This window comes from Zootoca vivipara, chromosome 12, assembly GCF_965207765.1.
Source record: "Zootoca vivipara chromosome 12, rZooViv2.hap1.1, whole genome shotgun sequence".
Taxonomy (NCBI): domain Eukaryota; kingdom Metazoa; phylum Chordata; class Lepidosauria; order Squamata; family Lacertidae; genus Zootoca; species Zootoca vivipara.
The window spans coordinates 28,211,295-28,225,842 of record NC_142595.1 but is presented as its reverse complement, the minus strand read 5'-3'; the positions used below and the strand labels follow the sequence as shown (position 1 = coordinate 28,225,842).

The 14,548-nt window shown below is 42.9% G+C and overlaps 1 protein-coding gene and 1 non-coding gene across 2 annotated transcripts; both read right to left on the bottom strand.

The window, feature by feature from the left end:
- Positions 1–1,937: 1,937 nt before the first annotated feature.
- On the bottom strand, positions 1,938–9,602 carry LOC148683866 (epididymal sperm-binding protein 1-like). Its single transcript, XM_088655837.1, has 4 exons — positions 9,457–9,602; positions 8,049–8,201; positions 6,722–6,886; positions 1,938–2,248 (listed from the first exon to the last, which is right to left on the bottom strand). The coding sequence occupies exons 1-4, from the start codon at positions 9,521–9,523 to the stop codon at positions 2,208–2,210; spliced, it is 426 nt and encodes a 141-aa protein (XP_088511963.1). The 5' UTR covers positions 9,524–9,602; the 3' UTR covers positions 1,938–2,207.
- Positions 9,603–13,666: 4,064 nt separating this feature from the next.
- TRNAK-CUU (transfer RNA lysine (anticodon CUU)) lies at positions 13,667–13,739 on the bottom strand. The gene has a single exon. It is a non-coding gene; the product is annotated as a tRNA-Lys (tRNA).
- Between the last annotated feature and the right edge of the window lie 809 nt (positions 13,740–14,548).

Here is a 14,548-nt window from a genome sequence, read left to right as displayed (position 1 = left end):
TCGCTTATGGGGCCTCTTGCTGTTGCTGCTGTGCCGCTGGCACACAATTTCCATTCTCATCCTGGGTAACTCTTCCAGGCTAGCAGAGTTTGTAACCTGAAAGGCTTGTAACCTGAGGCCTTTAAAACTCGAGGTACCACTGTAATTGCAAATTGTTTGGAGAGGGATCCACAATGATTTATCATTGCAGTGGGGCTATACACATGCTTATTTTAAATGCCAACAAACTGCTATTGACCACAGTAGCAAAGTACTGCTTGGTAGTGCTTTTCTTCATCACTATTTTTTCCATATAGTTTAATGATGCACAATCTTTGCTTATCCGGTATCTCAGTTTTTAGTACCATGGGCTGATCTTGACAAAAGTTAGCATTGGACGTCTTTATAAACAATTCTTTAGAAACAGGTTATACTTGTCTCTAGCTTTAGTCTCCATCTCAGAAACAGGAAACTTCTTATCACCATTTTGCATCTTTCAACAGGATGCTTTTTGAAATCGCTTCAACCCCTTTGTGGAATAATAGCCTACCAAACTGGGCTGACATGAGCAACACTTTTATTCTGAATCTGTGTTTAGTTTTATGCTTTATACGACCCCACAGTGAAAAAAAAACACAAAAAGAAAGACATTTCATGCAGGTATCATGATGTGTAAGTACCGGTAGCAGATCTGGCATGATCTAAAGAAATCATGCAATTTTTGCAAGCTCAAGGGAATGAAAGACATTAGCATGTATGTATCTTTCATCTGCTGTTTGGTTGTTTTAACTGTATCTTGTTTTGTGGGTCTATGGAGCGCAATAAAGATATTTGAATTGGGCTAGCATAAGAAGAGAAAGAGGTTGCAGAAAAAGGAGGGGGGAATCCAGAAGGAAAATGAGTGAGAACATCCAGTGGTGTCAATCGAAGTTGAGATTTGCAGATCTATGGATATAACAGACCGCATGATGATCTGCTTATTCCACGGTACCCTGCACTGAACAAAAAAGTCCAGGCCTCACTTCATCTGAATTCGGCTGAATGTGTCATTTAGACTGCAGTGAACCACCTTTAAACATGAATTATATCCCATGTTGTGACTGAAGTTTTTGTAGGAATTTTCTTTTTGATTTGTTGCATGGCAGCCTTGCAGATATGCACTTCATTGCTTTGTATTCCATAAAATGGACTTAACTTTCCCCCTTTTGTGGTCTGGATATCTGTTCCTGCTTTACCATGGTATATCGCACGCTGACAAACTCTCACACTGATCCACATCCCTAATCATTTGCATATTATCACCTTCAATTACCTTGTTGATTTTGTGCTGCAAACAAAGCATCACTGATGTGTATATGATGACCTCTGTCAGGAGAGATATAGGGGTAACATGTCTCTGTTAATTCTCATTGACCCCTCAGTGACTTTCAATACCATCAGCCATGATATCCTTCAAAAGTTGCTGTCCGAGTTAGGAGTGGATGACACTGTCAGTCTGCATTTTTTAGTACTAGTACAGAAAGTATTGATCTAGTGTGTTTGCATTAAGTTCTATCCAAGGAGAGGGGCTGTGAAGGTAGCATTTTCAAAGGAAGTGACAACGGTTGAATGGGGTGGCAGGGCTGTTCCCTTCAGGGCTGAGGGCATTGGCTGGGCATGAGAGCTTTGCTTGGTTGATGCTGGCTTTAACTAGGGTATCTCTGAATACTGAATCATACTCACTTTATCTACTACAGATATTTCTTTGACATGAACCAGTGAAAGCGAAAGACCCCTTGGGAAGCTTTTGGATGTTTGGGTGAAGTGTGTGATAGAACACACAAACTCTCACATACAACCAGCCACATGTACATATTTTCATTCATTCTATGAAGACTATGCAATCTCATTGATGCAGTTGCAAAAACTTTCTCCCAGACACATCATATTTCATAGTGATTACTCATCATACATTTTTTATGCTGCCCAGCAAATTAAAAGAAATGTTTTATTTTTGTAGCACAAAGATACAGTTTGACAAAGATTAATAATCTCTCACTGCCACATCTTATTTTTTTTAGGACACCTCACAGGGTAAAGGCCTCCCAAGACTTTATATATTGGTAACAGGGTCATCATTCTTCTAAATTATTTGCAGCACAACCCACTTAGCAAGGCTTCTAGTCGACACACCCAATGATCTTTCTTTTACCCCTCCACCTGTGGTGATCCAAACTGGATAACTGGAATCATGGACCTTGATACACGTAGCTGCCATCTGGTTGAATTCCTTGAAAACGAGAATAGAGTAGTCAGAATATCATTAATTTTGAACAGTTCCATGGAAACCTAAAGCCCAAATGATTAAAAAAAAATAAAAAATGGAAAGGATTCATCCAACTAACAAGTTCTGGGAAGTACAATAGATTTATTTCATAACTATTAATTTTTAAGTTTTAAGCACCTGTGGAGATTGGGCTTTTCCCAGATCCATCCCAGTTTGATCAACTGACATCTACTGAATGCTCAGTACTCACTGTACCATGTCAACTCATTTCTACAGATATTAGTCATGCTCAGAGTATACCCACGCAAATTAATGGGCATGGCTAATGTCAGTGGGTATACTCAAAGTACATATTAGTAGGATATGACCCACTGCACTTCTAGATGCATTTATACATAAAATCTTGAACAAGGTAGAGAGTTTTTTAGAAAAAGCCATAGCCCACAAACAATCATGTCACCACAAGGCCTAAATTGTGGGTTTCTATTCCTCTCACTGTGCAGTCACAAGACTGTGTTTATGCATTCAAGCACAGATTTTTGGAATCATGGGAGCAGATGCTTGCTGTATCCGTTTGTTGTCGTTTTCTTATTCGGACTTTTTTCATTTTGTTCTGCCTTAATCTTGAATCCTGAATATGTGCCTGGTGTCTAGAAGGCAGGGGTCATGAAGACACCGGGTAGAAGTGCTGGAAACATTCCTGTGTTTTGCTGGGGAATCGTTCCTTTCAAAAGGTAAAGAGACCCCTGACCATTAGGTCCATTCATGTTCGACTCTGGGGTTGTGGCCCTCATTTTGCGTTACTGGCTGAGGGAGCCGGCATACAGCTTCCGGGTCATGCGGCCAGCATGACTAAGCCGCTTCTGGTGAACCAGAGCAGTGCACAGAAACATCGTTTACCTTCCCGCCAGAGTGGTACCTATTTATCTACTTGTACTTTGACATGCTTCCAAACTGCTAGGTGGGCAGAAGCTGGGACCGAGCAATGAGAGCTCACCCCATCACAGGGATTCGAACCGCCAACCTTCTGATCAGCAAGGCCTAGGCTCTGTGGATTAACTGACACCGCCACCTGCATCCACTCACTTACCAGACATGCCATGATAAAAAGTCTGCAATAAAGCAAAGGAATTGGGGTGCCATTTGAAGTATCAAATGGACAGGTGGGCAGGGCTTGCTGAACCCTTCTTCTGCACAGTGACCTCTTCAGCAAGCAATCCTCAATATCCCTTTTCTCCCAAACACAAATTTCAGTACTCTGAGTGAGTCCAATTGGAAAAGAAGGGATGTAGGGGTGGGGGAGGGTTTGAACAGCAGGGGAAGATTCACAGCCATCTTTCCGCCTGTCACTTTGGTGCTGTAGATTGTGCTGCTGATCCTACTGGTCACCATCTCTCTTCCTAACCAATCTCTCAGGGATATTGTGAGGATAACATGGAGAGCAGGGGAGCCATGTGAACCGCCTTGAGTTCCTTGGAGGCGAGGTGCAATAATAAATAAATAGATAAAATCACATAGAAAGGTTTTGTGCTCTACAGTGCCATCTGGTGTTACATGTTAAATATAACACATGTGGGTGTTTGGAAAGATGCTCCCTCCTCCAGCCGATTCCATCAGGCCTAGGGGGAGGGGCCTACACTCACCACTACAGCCTATGAGGCCCCAGGAGGCCTTTGGGATGCTGCTGCTGTTGTGGCTCCTGTAAATGTTTGGGGAAACCGCTCATCCATGCAAGCCAATTCCATTGGGCCTACACTCACACATACTCTGAGCAGCTCTCTGCAGCAATTGGAAAAATGCTTTTAAATGTTTTAAGTGTTCTTAATGGTGGTTTTTTATAATATAATTTTATTATTTTCTTTCTGTTTGTGGTGGGAGAAATGTTTAGTCGAGGCAGGGAGTAGTTTAATTTTAGCATAATTGTTTCTTGCTTTGTTTTTACTCTCATTATTTTGTAAAGTTATTGCATAGTTTTTATTTTGCTTTTTAAGGTCAGGGCTGCCTGGGAGTGAGCCTCAGCCAACAGAATGGCTGGGGCAGGTTCCATGGGGGTGGGGGGGATGTAGTGGGACACCCGATCTCAGTGATCACGGGCAGGAGAAGGAGTTACGCTAAGACCAGACCATGTCATTACGGAGGAGGAAGGCTTAGGATACTGGAATCATCAAGGGAAACCCACATGACATGAAAGAGGCAATCATTAAACCACTTCTTTAAAAAAATATCTTTAGATGCGGCCAATATGGCCAACTATCATCCCATCTCAAATCTTCAATTCTTGGGCAAGTTGATTGAAGGGGTGGTTTCTGAAAAAATCCAGGCATACCTGAAGGATGCGGAACATTTGGTTCCCTTCCAATCTGGATTCAGGCCTCACCATGGGACTGAAACTGACCGCACTGGTTGATGATCTCCAGAGGAATAGGGACAAAGGTGAGAGCTGTTGCCTAGTTTTGCTGGATCTCTCAGCGGCCTTTGACACCATTGACCATAACATCCTTCCGGAACATCTAGAGGAGCTGGGAGATGGGTGCACTGTTATACAGTGGTTCCGCTCCTTTCTCCTGGGCAGTGTCCAGAAAGTGGTGCTGGGGAATGAGTGTTCAGACCCCTGGGCTCTGACTTGTGGGGTGCCTCAGGGTTCTTTCCTCTCCCCCACGCTTTTTAATATCTATATGAAGCCGCTGGGAGAGACTATCAGGGGGTTTGGGCTGGGTGTTCATCAGTATGCAGATGACACCCAGCTCTACCTCGCTTTTAAATCAGTACCAGTGAAGGCGGTGAATGTCCTGTGTGAGTGCCTGGAGGCAGTTGGAGGATGAATGGCGACTAACAGACTGAGGTTGAATACTGACAAGACAGAAGTACTGTTTTAGGGGTCAGGGGGCGGGTGGGTGGGTGGGAATCCCTGGTCCTGAATGGGGTAACTGTGCCCCTGAAGGACCAGGTGTGCAGCCTGGGAGTCAATTTGGACACACAGCTGCCCATGGAGATGCAGGTTAATTCTGTGTCCAGGGCGGCTGTCTACCAGCTCCATCTGGTACGCAGGCTGAGACCCTACCTGCCCATGGACTACTGCAATGCACTCTACATGGGGCTACCATTGAAGGTGACCCAGAAACTGTAATTAATACAGAATGTGGCAGCTATACTGGTGACTGGGAGTGGCCACCGGGACTATATAACACCGGTCCTGAGAGATCTGCATTGGCTCCCAGTACGTTTCCGAGCACAATTCTAAGTGTTGGTGCTGACCTTTAAATCCCTAAATGGCCTCGTTCCTGTATACCTGAAGGAGCGTCTCCACTCCCATCGTTCAGCCTGGACACTGAGATCCAGCACCGAGGGCCTATCGGCAGTTCCCTCATTGCAAGAAGTGAGGTTACAGGGAACCCGACAGAGGGCCTTCTTGGTAATGGTGCCCGCCCCATGGAATGCCCTCCCATCAGATGTCAGGGAAATAAACAGCTATCGTAATTTTAAAAGACACCTGAAGGCAGCTCTGTTTAGGGAAGTTTTTAATATTTAATGCTGTATTGCTTTTAACACTCGATTGGGAGCCGCCCAGAGTGGCTGGGGAAACTCAGCCAGATGGGTGGTGTACAAACAATAAATGAATATATTATTATTATTATCATTATCATTATTATTATTATGTTTTTGACTAATGTATTTGAGTCCTATATCATTTTTTTCTATAACGTCTACCACACCACTTATTCTCTTATAAGCTCACAAAGCTATTATATACTGTGCACCAAGTTCTTATATAATGTGTGACTAGTGGTTCATCAAACTAATCGTTTTTCACTGTTCTGAAGACTATTTACTCAGTTCTCTATGGTCCTATCCAAACCTGTCATCTCCGATGTGCTGGCCTGAACCTGGAACTGTGCTCAGGAATGCTAAGACTAAGCAAACTTTTCATCAGAAGATAGAAAGCTGACATAGGCTGAATCAACACACAGGGGGGAACGCTATAAACAAGTCATAAATAATAAAATCATTATAACAAAAGAGAAAAAAACTATGTGAAATTGCACAAAGTTTTGTGCTTTATAGAGCCAACTGGTGTCACATGTTTATAATGCAGTTATAGCCTTGTAACATGAGCAATGTAGCTGAGTCCAAACTGAGTCAGACGCTAGATCCATCTAGCTTGGTGTTGTCAACTCTGATTGGCAAGGACTCTCTTCCTTCCCTACCTGGAAATTCTTGGGAATGAAATTTTGATATTTTGCATGCAAAGCAAGTGCTCCTAACGTGGGGCCTTCCAGGTGTTTCACATCAGTCTTCCCCCAACAGGTATGGTCACTGGTCAGTGGTGATGGGTACTGCAGTTTAGAATTTCTGGAGGGCACCAGATTGGGGAATACTGAACTTCCCCCCTCACTCTTTCCGGCCTACAAAGTGCCTTGACTAATTATTCATCCAGCCAACCACTCCTGTTTTTCCAGCCCCCTGCATCATGCTCACCGGTATCAGCACAGTAGCTCCATTTCCCGTCTTTGTCATAGTTCTCTGTTGTCGCACACCAGAAGTCCCCTGCCGTCGCATCTTGTTTGGTGCAGTTATCAAAGGTTTGGCCCTTGTACACAAAGGGTAACACACAGGGTCGTTCACCATCATTACCTCCATACTCTAGACCCAAACAGAGAGAGATTATATGCATTGAAACATAATAGCGATGATCACAAAATACAAAAAATAAAGCAAAATGGTGAACAAGTCACATATATATATACCTTGCCAGGGATCTCCTTTGCAAAGGTTTAGAAAGATAGCTACAAACCAAGGGCGAAAGAATTGGTCATATAGGAAAGACTGGAAGTTGGAAAGGGGGGGGACAGGGGGAGTGTATCTTAATTTTAAATGAAATGATTATATAAAGGAAGCTAAGAATATAGCTGAAATGTATTTTGATTTTGGGTATGAATGAATGTATGATGTATGATTTTGTTTGTCATTAGTTTTCTTTATGATTTTCTTTAAGATTATGTTTATTGTAATTATTATTATTTGCATTATATTATGTTACATTATTATTATTAATGATTTTGTATGTTATTATTTCTATATTATTATTTCGTTTCATATGTTATTATTCCTTTAGTGTGTTTGTGAATGTATTTTAATTTGAATTCTAATAAAGTTTATTTTTAACATAAAAAAATAAAGAATTGGTCAGGAGCCTGTGAGAACAAGTGACAATTGCTCAATTGACAATAATTTTAAAGAAACAAGAAGGTATAAATAAAGATAAAGAGAATGAATTCAGTTATACTAAGTATAAAACAAGACATGAGGATAGCTGGCCTTTATGCTAATGTAATATTAGTAATATTAGAAAAGATGACATGTGACTTTTATGGTCTATGCAATCTTTATCAATTATTAGTAGGAAATATTTGTACAAAAGCGCCTCTTAGGTACATAGTTTGAACCATATTTTCAAATTAACATACTGGTGATATGTTTCATTTCTTCAGAGATCTTGTTGCTTGAAGCAACTTTTATCTGATCCTTGGAAGGAGATTTGTAATAGTTCAGGCATGAGGAAGATGTATACAAGCTACTGATGCTAGTCCCAAACCACTTTAAGAGCACAGAAAGAGTTCTGCTGCATCAGACCAAAGGCCCATCTAATCCAATATTTTGTTTCAACGATGTCCAATCAGATGCCTATGGAAAACCCACATCTAGCTTTAAAGTTCATGAGGAGGATCTGTTTACTTTATTTCAGTAAAATGGCTATGCATATGTGTGACATAGGAAACCAGAAAGAGAAGAAAATACAGGTCACCTTTAAGGTCACATGTTTTCCATTGAGATTGGATGAGTTCATCTGTGTCAGATCCAACTTTTGTGCTACACCACAGCTTATCATAATGATCCATGGTGCACGCGGAATAGGATTTACCCCTGTAAGTAAATGGGAATTTACAGGAAGCACCCACTGAAATGGAAACACGGGACAAAGTGTAAGAATAAGAACTGCAATTCATTAACTGGAAACAGTGTAGTTATCATCCATGCATGTGTGACAGATGTCTAAATTTCCACTTACTCAGCATTCACTTTTCTAGTCGAATTGAAGCTGGTTTAAGAAAATCACACACCAAACTTTCGCTAATACCATGTGAATGTGGCTTCAAAAACTAGCAACGAGTGGATACAGAGCAAACCACTACTTCTCAAGCTGTCTCCTGCGGTGGGCTGGCATTCCCCCCTCCCCAGTGCGCCAAAGACTGGTACCATATGTAGTCACTGGAGCATCCCACCCAACCTGGGCTGTGGTAGAGGCACTTGGGACCAGTAGCCATGCTTTCTCAGTCCATGTCTGAGTGCTTATTTTTTATTTATTTTGCCCACCAGTTTCCCAGGAAAACCCAATCTTTACCATTTAAACGGAACAAATGGCAATTTGGGTTTTCCATGGATTGCCATTTGGTCCAATTCAGCGGTAAAGAGTGGGTTTTCAGGGATGCCAAGTCCAAAAACAAGCAGTCAGATGTGGACCTGGAAAGCCCAGACCTGTGCCTAGAAATGTGGAGCAAAGGTAAGTATGGGTGAGCCTATTATTATTATTATTATTATTATTATTATTATTATTATCATACCTCATCCATCTGGCTGGGTTTCTCCAGCCACTCTGAGTGGCTCACATCACATACTAAAACATCAAACATTAAAAACTTCCCAAAACACGCTGCCTTCAGATGTCTCCTAAAAGCTGCAGAAAACCATGCCCCATTTTTGCAAGGGAAGGATGTGGCAGTTTTTAAGGGGAAGGGATTTCAGTCTACCCTTAGTTATACATGCCTGGCCTTTAGTTTAAGAACCTCTATGAAGGCTGGAATCCTGTGCACACTTACCTGGGTTGTTTTATCAGCCAGAACTCTCTAGAACTCAGTTCCACCACCTCTTAGGTAGGTGTCATTGGCATTATAACAGAACAAGGGAGCTGTTCATGTTGAGTTCCAGCACCTCTTTTTCTAGAAAGAATAGCACTGGTAAACTCATTAACTCAGTGGGACTTACTGATGGGTGGACAGACTGTAAGTCATCTTTTCCGCACTAAGACAGGACCATAGCTAAACTGAGGTTTATGCAAGTGATGGCTAGCTGTCAGAGATCCTTTGAAAGCAGAGATCAATGATACACTAGCCTCGTTAAGATGAATCAGAAACAATTCATGGAATATTTCTTACCCACAGCTTCAGTCAACAATAGTAAGAGACCACAGGTAAGCAAGAGGAATGCCATGATGGAGTTCATCTCTTCTCTAAGGGACTGTGACAGGCTACAGGAGGGTGCTCTTTTTTTAAGCCCCTCTTAGTCCTTCCTCCCTCCAACTACAGTTGCCTGATGTTTGCACAACCACAAGAAATGGCATATATTTATATTTCCCAAGAGCAGTTCAGTGTACCTCATCATTTTTTGTTTCCTCTTTGTACACAATGCCAAGAACAAAGGGAAGTGGATCTTATCTTGCAATGAGTAAATACGGAAGCTTCCTTAGAAAAGGATTACATCTGACCTGAAATCGAGAATTATTCCCTCTATGCTGCAGGAATGATGTATCAACAGACATATTCCTACTATACCTTTGCTACCATTATGATCTGGGGAGGGGGGGTGAAAATCCTATAATATGCAAATTTTACATTTTTATGACGTTATTTAAAATCCACAAAGAAACACATACAACAAAAGGAGGTGGTTGTTTCCTGATGTGGTGGAATGCTGGTGGAAAAATACAGATTTGGAAAGTTAATCTTTTTAGCCTATATCCCTGCAAATTGAAAATTAGCACAGCAGAGAAAGGGCTAAGACCCCATTTTCTCCCTGGTGTGGGAAGATCACTGGACTAATTGACAACAGGACAGGGCGTTCAGGGTGTTCACAGGGTGCTCTAAAAGTGTGATCAGAGGCCCATCTCAGTCACTGCGTTTAGCGCCTCCCCCAGCAGTTCCCCAGCATATGCTGGATCGCTTGGGTGAAATTATGGCCGATATCGGATCAGATCCTGTGGCCATGTCAAGGTTCAATATGGAGCTGGAATCTTTGGCTCAGCAGTTTGGAAGGAAGCCTATTTCTCAGGCATCCCCAAACTGCGGCCCTCCAGATGTTTTGGCCTACAACTCCCATGATCCCTAGCTAACAGGACCAGTGGTCAGGGATGATGGGAATTGTAGTCCAAAACATCTGGAGGGCCAAAGTTTGGGGATGCCTGCTATTTCTCATCCCGGCCCTTCCACGTTTTCTACTGTTTTTGAGGGTCATGGTCCTTCAGATTTGAGTGAAGGGAGCAAGGCTTTTGATTCTTCTGGTGCCATGTTCCCCCAATTCCAACCTTCCAGGAACCCAGTCCCAGCTAGTCCTAGGGGTCGTCTTATGAGTATGGGTGTCATGATGCAGCGTGGCGTCCTGTCTGGAGTGCCTTGTTCGCAATCAGCACCCCCGGGGCCTGGGAGTTCAGGGCCTCAGTTTGCACAGCATGTTGTGGGGGGGGGGTCATCTTCCCAGCCAAGCTCCTCACATGCTTTTAGTTCTGCTTAGTTCTGTGCAAGTCCGGTCTGATCCTTCGAGGGAGGCGCTCAGCATCTAGTGATCTGAGGAGGATTTCCCGGTGCCTAGAGTCTCTTCTTCTGGTGGCAAGCGGGAGAAGAGTCGTCGCTCCTAATGCAGGGCCAAGAGGCACAGAGATGTCTACTCCTCCTCTTCTACTGGTACGTCTTCTCAGACCTCTGATGATGATTCAGATGTGGCGTTGGATCTGTATTGCAGTCATGGTGAGAGGCCTTCAGGCCTGCCTAGGTTGGTGTAGCAGCGTAGAGCCAACACCCACAGGGACAGGTATGGCCTTCCTTTGGAATGCATTGATGGAGAACTGGTCAAAGAGGTTAAGGTTTCAACCAATCTGTCAGGGATATTATCCCAGGTGCGCATTTGCCATCCAGAATGTGAAACAGGATGCTCAACGGTCGCTATGTGGATAATTTCAAACTCCTTACCCCTAATGAATGCCCAGACAAGGATAAGCAGGTTGCTTCGGGCAAGGGCAAGGCCGGCTCCCTTAAAGTGGAGAGAACCTTTGAAAAGTGGCTTGATGCCTTTCAAGTATTTGCTGGGGTTATTTCTGCAGCTTACCCCAAGAGAAGTTTACACCTGTGGATTTTTCAATCGTTGGTGCATAAGGCCATTACATTGGCCGGTGAGGCGGCAGCTATAAGCTACAACGAGAGTTTTCCTCGCCGGGCTGCAAGGATCCCTTCTGCTCAATGGGATCATAAGGAACATGATGTATGGACTACTTATGTCTCTCCTAATTTCGAGAGCAAGTCCACTGAGCAGTTAAAATCCAATCAAGAGATTTAGAAGCCAGGAAGGCATCTTATTTGTTGGGAATATAATAAGGGGAACCTGCCAGCATCAGGGATGTAGCTATTCCCATGTTTGCAATAAGTGTTCCGGGAGTCATCCTGCCACATCTTGCAGAATTAAGCAGCCCGTTCAAGGGGTGAGGAGAGGTTCCCAGCAGGAAAAGAAGGCAGCCCCTCCTCAAGCAGCCTATGATGTTAAGTGAGGTCTTATTGACCCTAGCTTGTACTCCCCCATTAAGCTGCCCGCCTTAAGGCCGTGGCTTTGCAGGTATCCTGACATGGTTGCTGCTTCATATTTGTGGCTTGGAATAAACACATGAGTCACAACCGGCTGCACCCTTGCAAAATAAAGTATAGTAATTCACTGTATCATATAAATTTCAACAGAAATGAGTTCATAAAATACAATGAAACAAGCAGAAGACCCAGTGGATCAGTTCATACTGTAATCAGTGCATGGATGAGGTCTAGACATTGGTAATGTCTGTTCCACCTGAATCAGTTCATAAAGTCCCAGCAATAACAAGTAGTTCCAGTTCCACAGAATCCTGTTCCGAAGACAGGGATTTCCAGAATATGAACCTTGTTTTGCTGTCCTGGGCTTCATCAGTAGTACAGGTTCTGCGTGATGCAAATAAATGCAATGTTGTGATGACACACATTTTTTTTTTACAAAAAGAATAATATAAATACCATAAACAACTGTACATAGCAAAAGTGATGTAACAAGATAATAGTTCTGTGTCATAGTAGTAGCTGTGATAAACATAAACTGTTACAATGTGAGGTTATATTACATAGCTGCCAAGTTTTCCCTTTTCTCGCGAGGAAGCCTATTCAGCATAAAGGAAAATCCCTTAAAAAAAGGGATAACTTGGCAGCTATGGGTTATATGGACAAACACAGTATTTATTTCGATTACAGGTGTTGGCAATCCACAGATATAAAATTTCTTTCTTAAAGTGACCCTTGTAGCCCAGCAGAAATTTAAAACCCAAATTAAACCCTGCTAAGGTGTTACGTCGGACCTTGCCGACAAAGGTCCGTATAGTTAAAGCTATGGTTTTCCTAGTAGTGATGTATGGGTGTGAGAGCTGGACCATAAAAAAGGCTTGTCACCGAAAAATTGATGCTTTTGAATTATGGTGCTGGAGTAGACTTTTGAGAGTCCCCTGGACTGGAAGAAGATCAAAGCTATCCATTCTTAAGTAAATCAGCCCTGAGTGCTTACTGGAAGGACAGATCCTGAAGCTGATTCTCCAATACTTTGGCCACCTCATGAGAAGAGAAGACTCCCTGGAAAAGACCCTGATGTTGGGAAAGATGGAGGGCACAAGGAGAACGGGACGACAGAGGACGAGATGGTTTGATAGTGTTCTTGAAGCCACCAACATGAGTCTGACCAAACTGTGGTAGGCAGTGGAAGACAGGAGTGTGTGGTCCATGGGGTCACAAAGAGTCGGACACGACTAAAAGACTAAACAACAGCAAGGTGGTATGTGTGTAAAATTAATACGAACTCATGGAGAACCGTAATCAATTTTCAGATCCAAAGTAATAGCAGGCCACAGGTTTGTTTGTTTATTTATTTATTTTGAAGAGGCCCCTCCACCCCACAGAAGTAAATAAACTTAGTCCATACTTAGGTATTCTACATATCAATTCTGGTAAAGGTAAAGGTAAAGGGACCCCTGACCATTAGGTCCAGTCGTGACCGACTCTGGGGTTGCACGCTCATCTCGCATTATTGGCCGAGGGAGCCGGCGTATAGCTTCCAGGTCATGTGGCCAGCATGACAAAGCCGCTTCTGGCAAACCAGAGCAGCACATGGAAATGCCGTTTACCTTCCCGCTGTAGCGGTTCCTATTTATCTACTTGCATTTTGACGTGCTTTCGAACTGCTAGGTTGGCAGGAGCTGGGACCAAGCAACGGGAGCTCACCCCATCACAGGGATTCGAACCGCCGACCTTCTGATCAGCAAGCCCTAGGCTCAGTGGTTTAACCACAGCGCCACCTGGGTCCCTTAAAAGTGTGCGCCCAACGTGGGGCTCGAACCCACGACCCTGAGATTAAGAGTCTCATGCTCTACCGACTGAGCTAGCCGGGCAGTTTCAATTCTGCTACCTACTCATAAAAAGCAACTGTTATCAATTAAAGTATTCAGACCTGAGGGGTGTAACGTATACAGTAAAAAAATAAACCTAGTTTCTTTCTGCATGAGGATATTTTTAGCTCGTTCTCCAGGACCCAAATACATTCAAATTACAAAAAAGGTCAAGTCCTCATCTGAATGAGATGCTTCAATAAAATGTTGTACTAGAGGAGCATCTATTACATTGGTCCTAATCCTAGAGCGGTGCTCTGATATTCTTACTTTTATAGGTCTGAGGGTATGACCTACATACAACAAACCACAGGGACATCTAATCACGTAAATTACACATGGAGTAGCACATGTAGCAAATGCCTGTAAAAGGAACTGAAAACCTTCTTTATTGGTAAACTCTTTTACCTGTAGAGTATATTTACAGGAGGTACAATGCTCACATATAAAAAAAAAAAGTCTGGAGGACTGGACAACGTACATTGTGTGAGTGTGGATTTTAAACTCGTATGCACCAATATATCTTTAAATGACTTTGTGTGTCATTTGGCAAAGAGGGGGATGTTACCGCACCACGGGATATCCTTTAGAATATGCCAATGATGCTTAATGATTTTCTCAATTTCGAAAGTCATATGGTTATATTCTAGGGAAGCGTAAATATGCGACGATCTTGTATTAACATGTGAAACAGATGTGAGACAGGTCGACCTCTCTCTTACATGTGTTTTTGGATGGCAGTTGTTATGACTGAGTTTGGATAACCTCGTTGCAATACGGATGCAGAAAGTATTTTTGAATGGGCGTTAAAG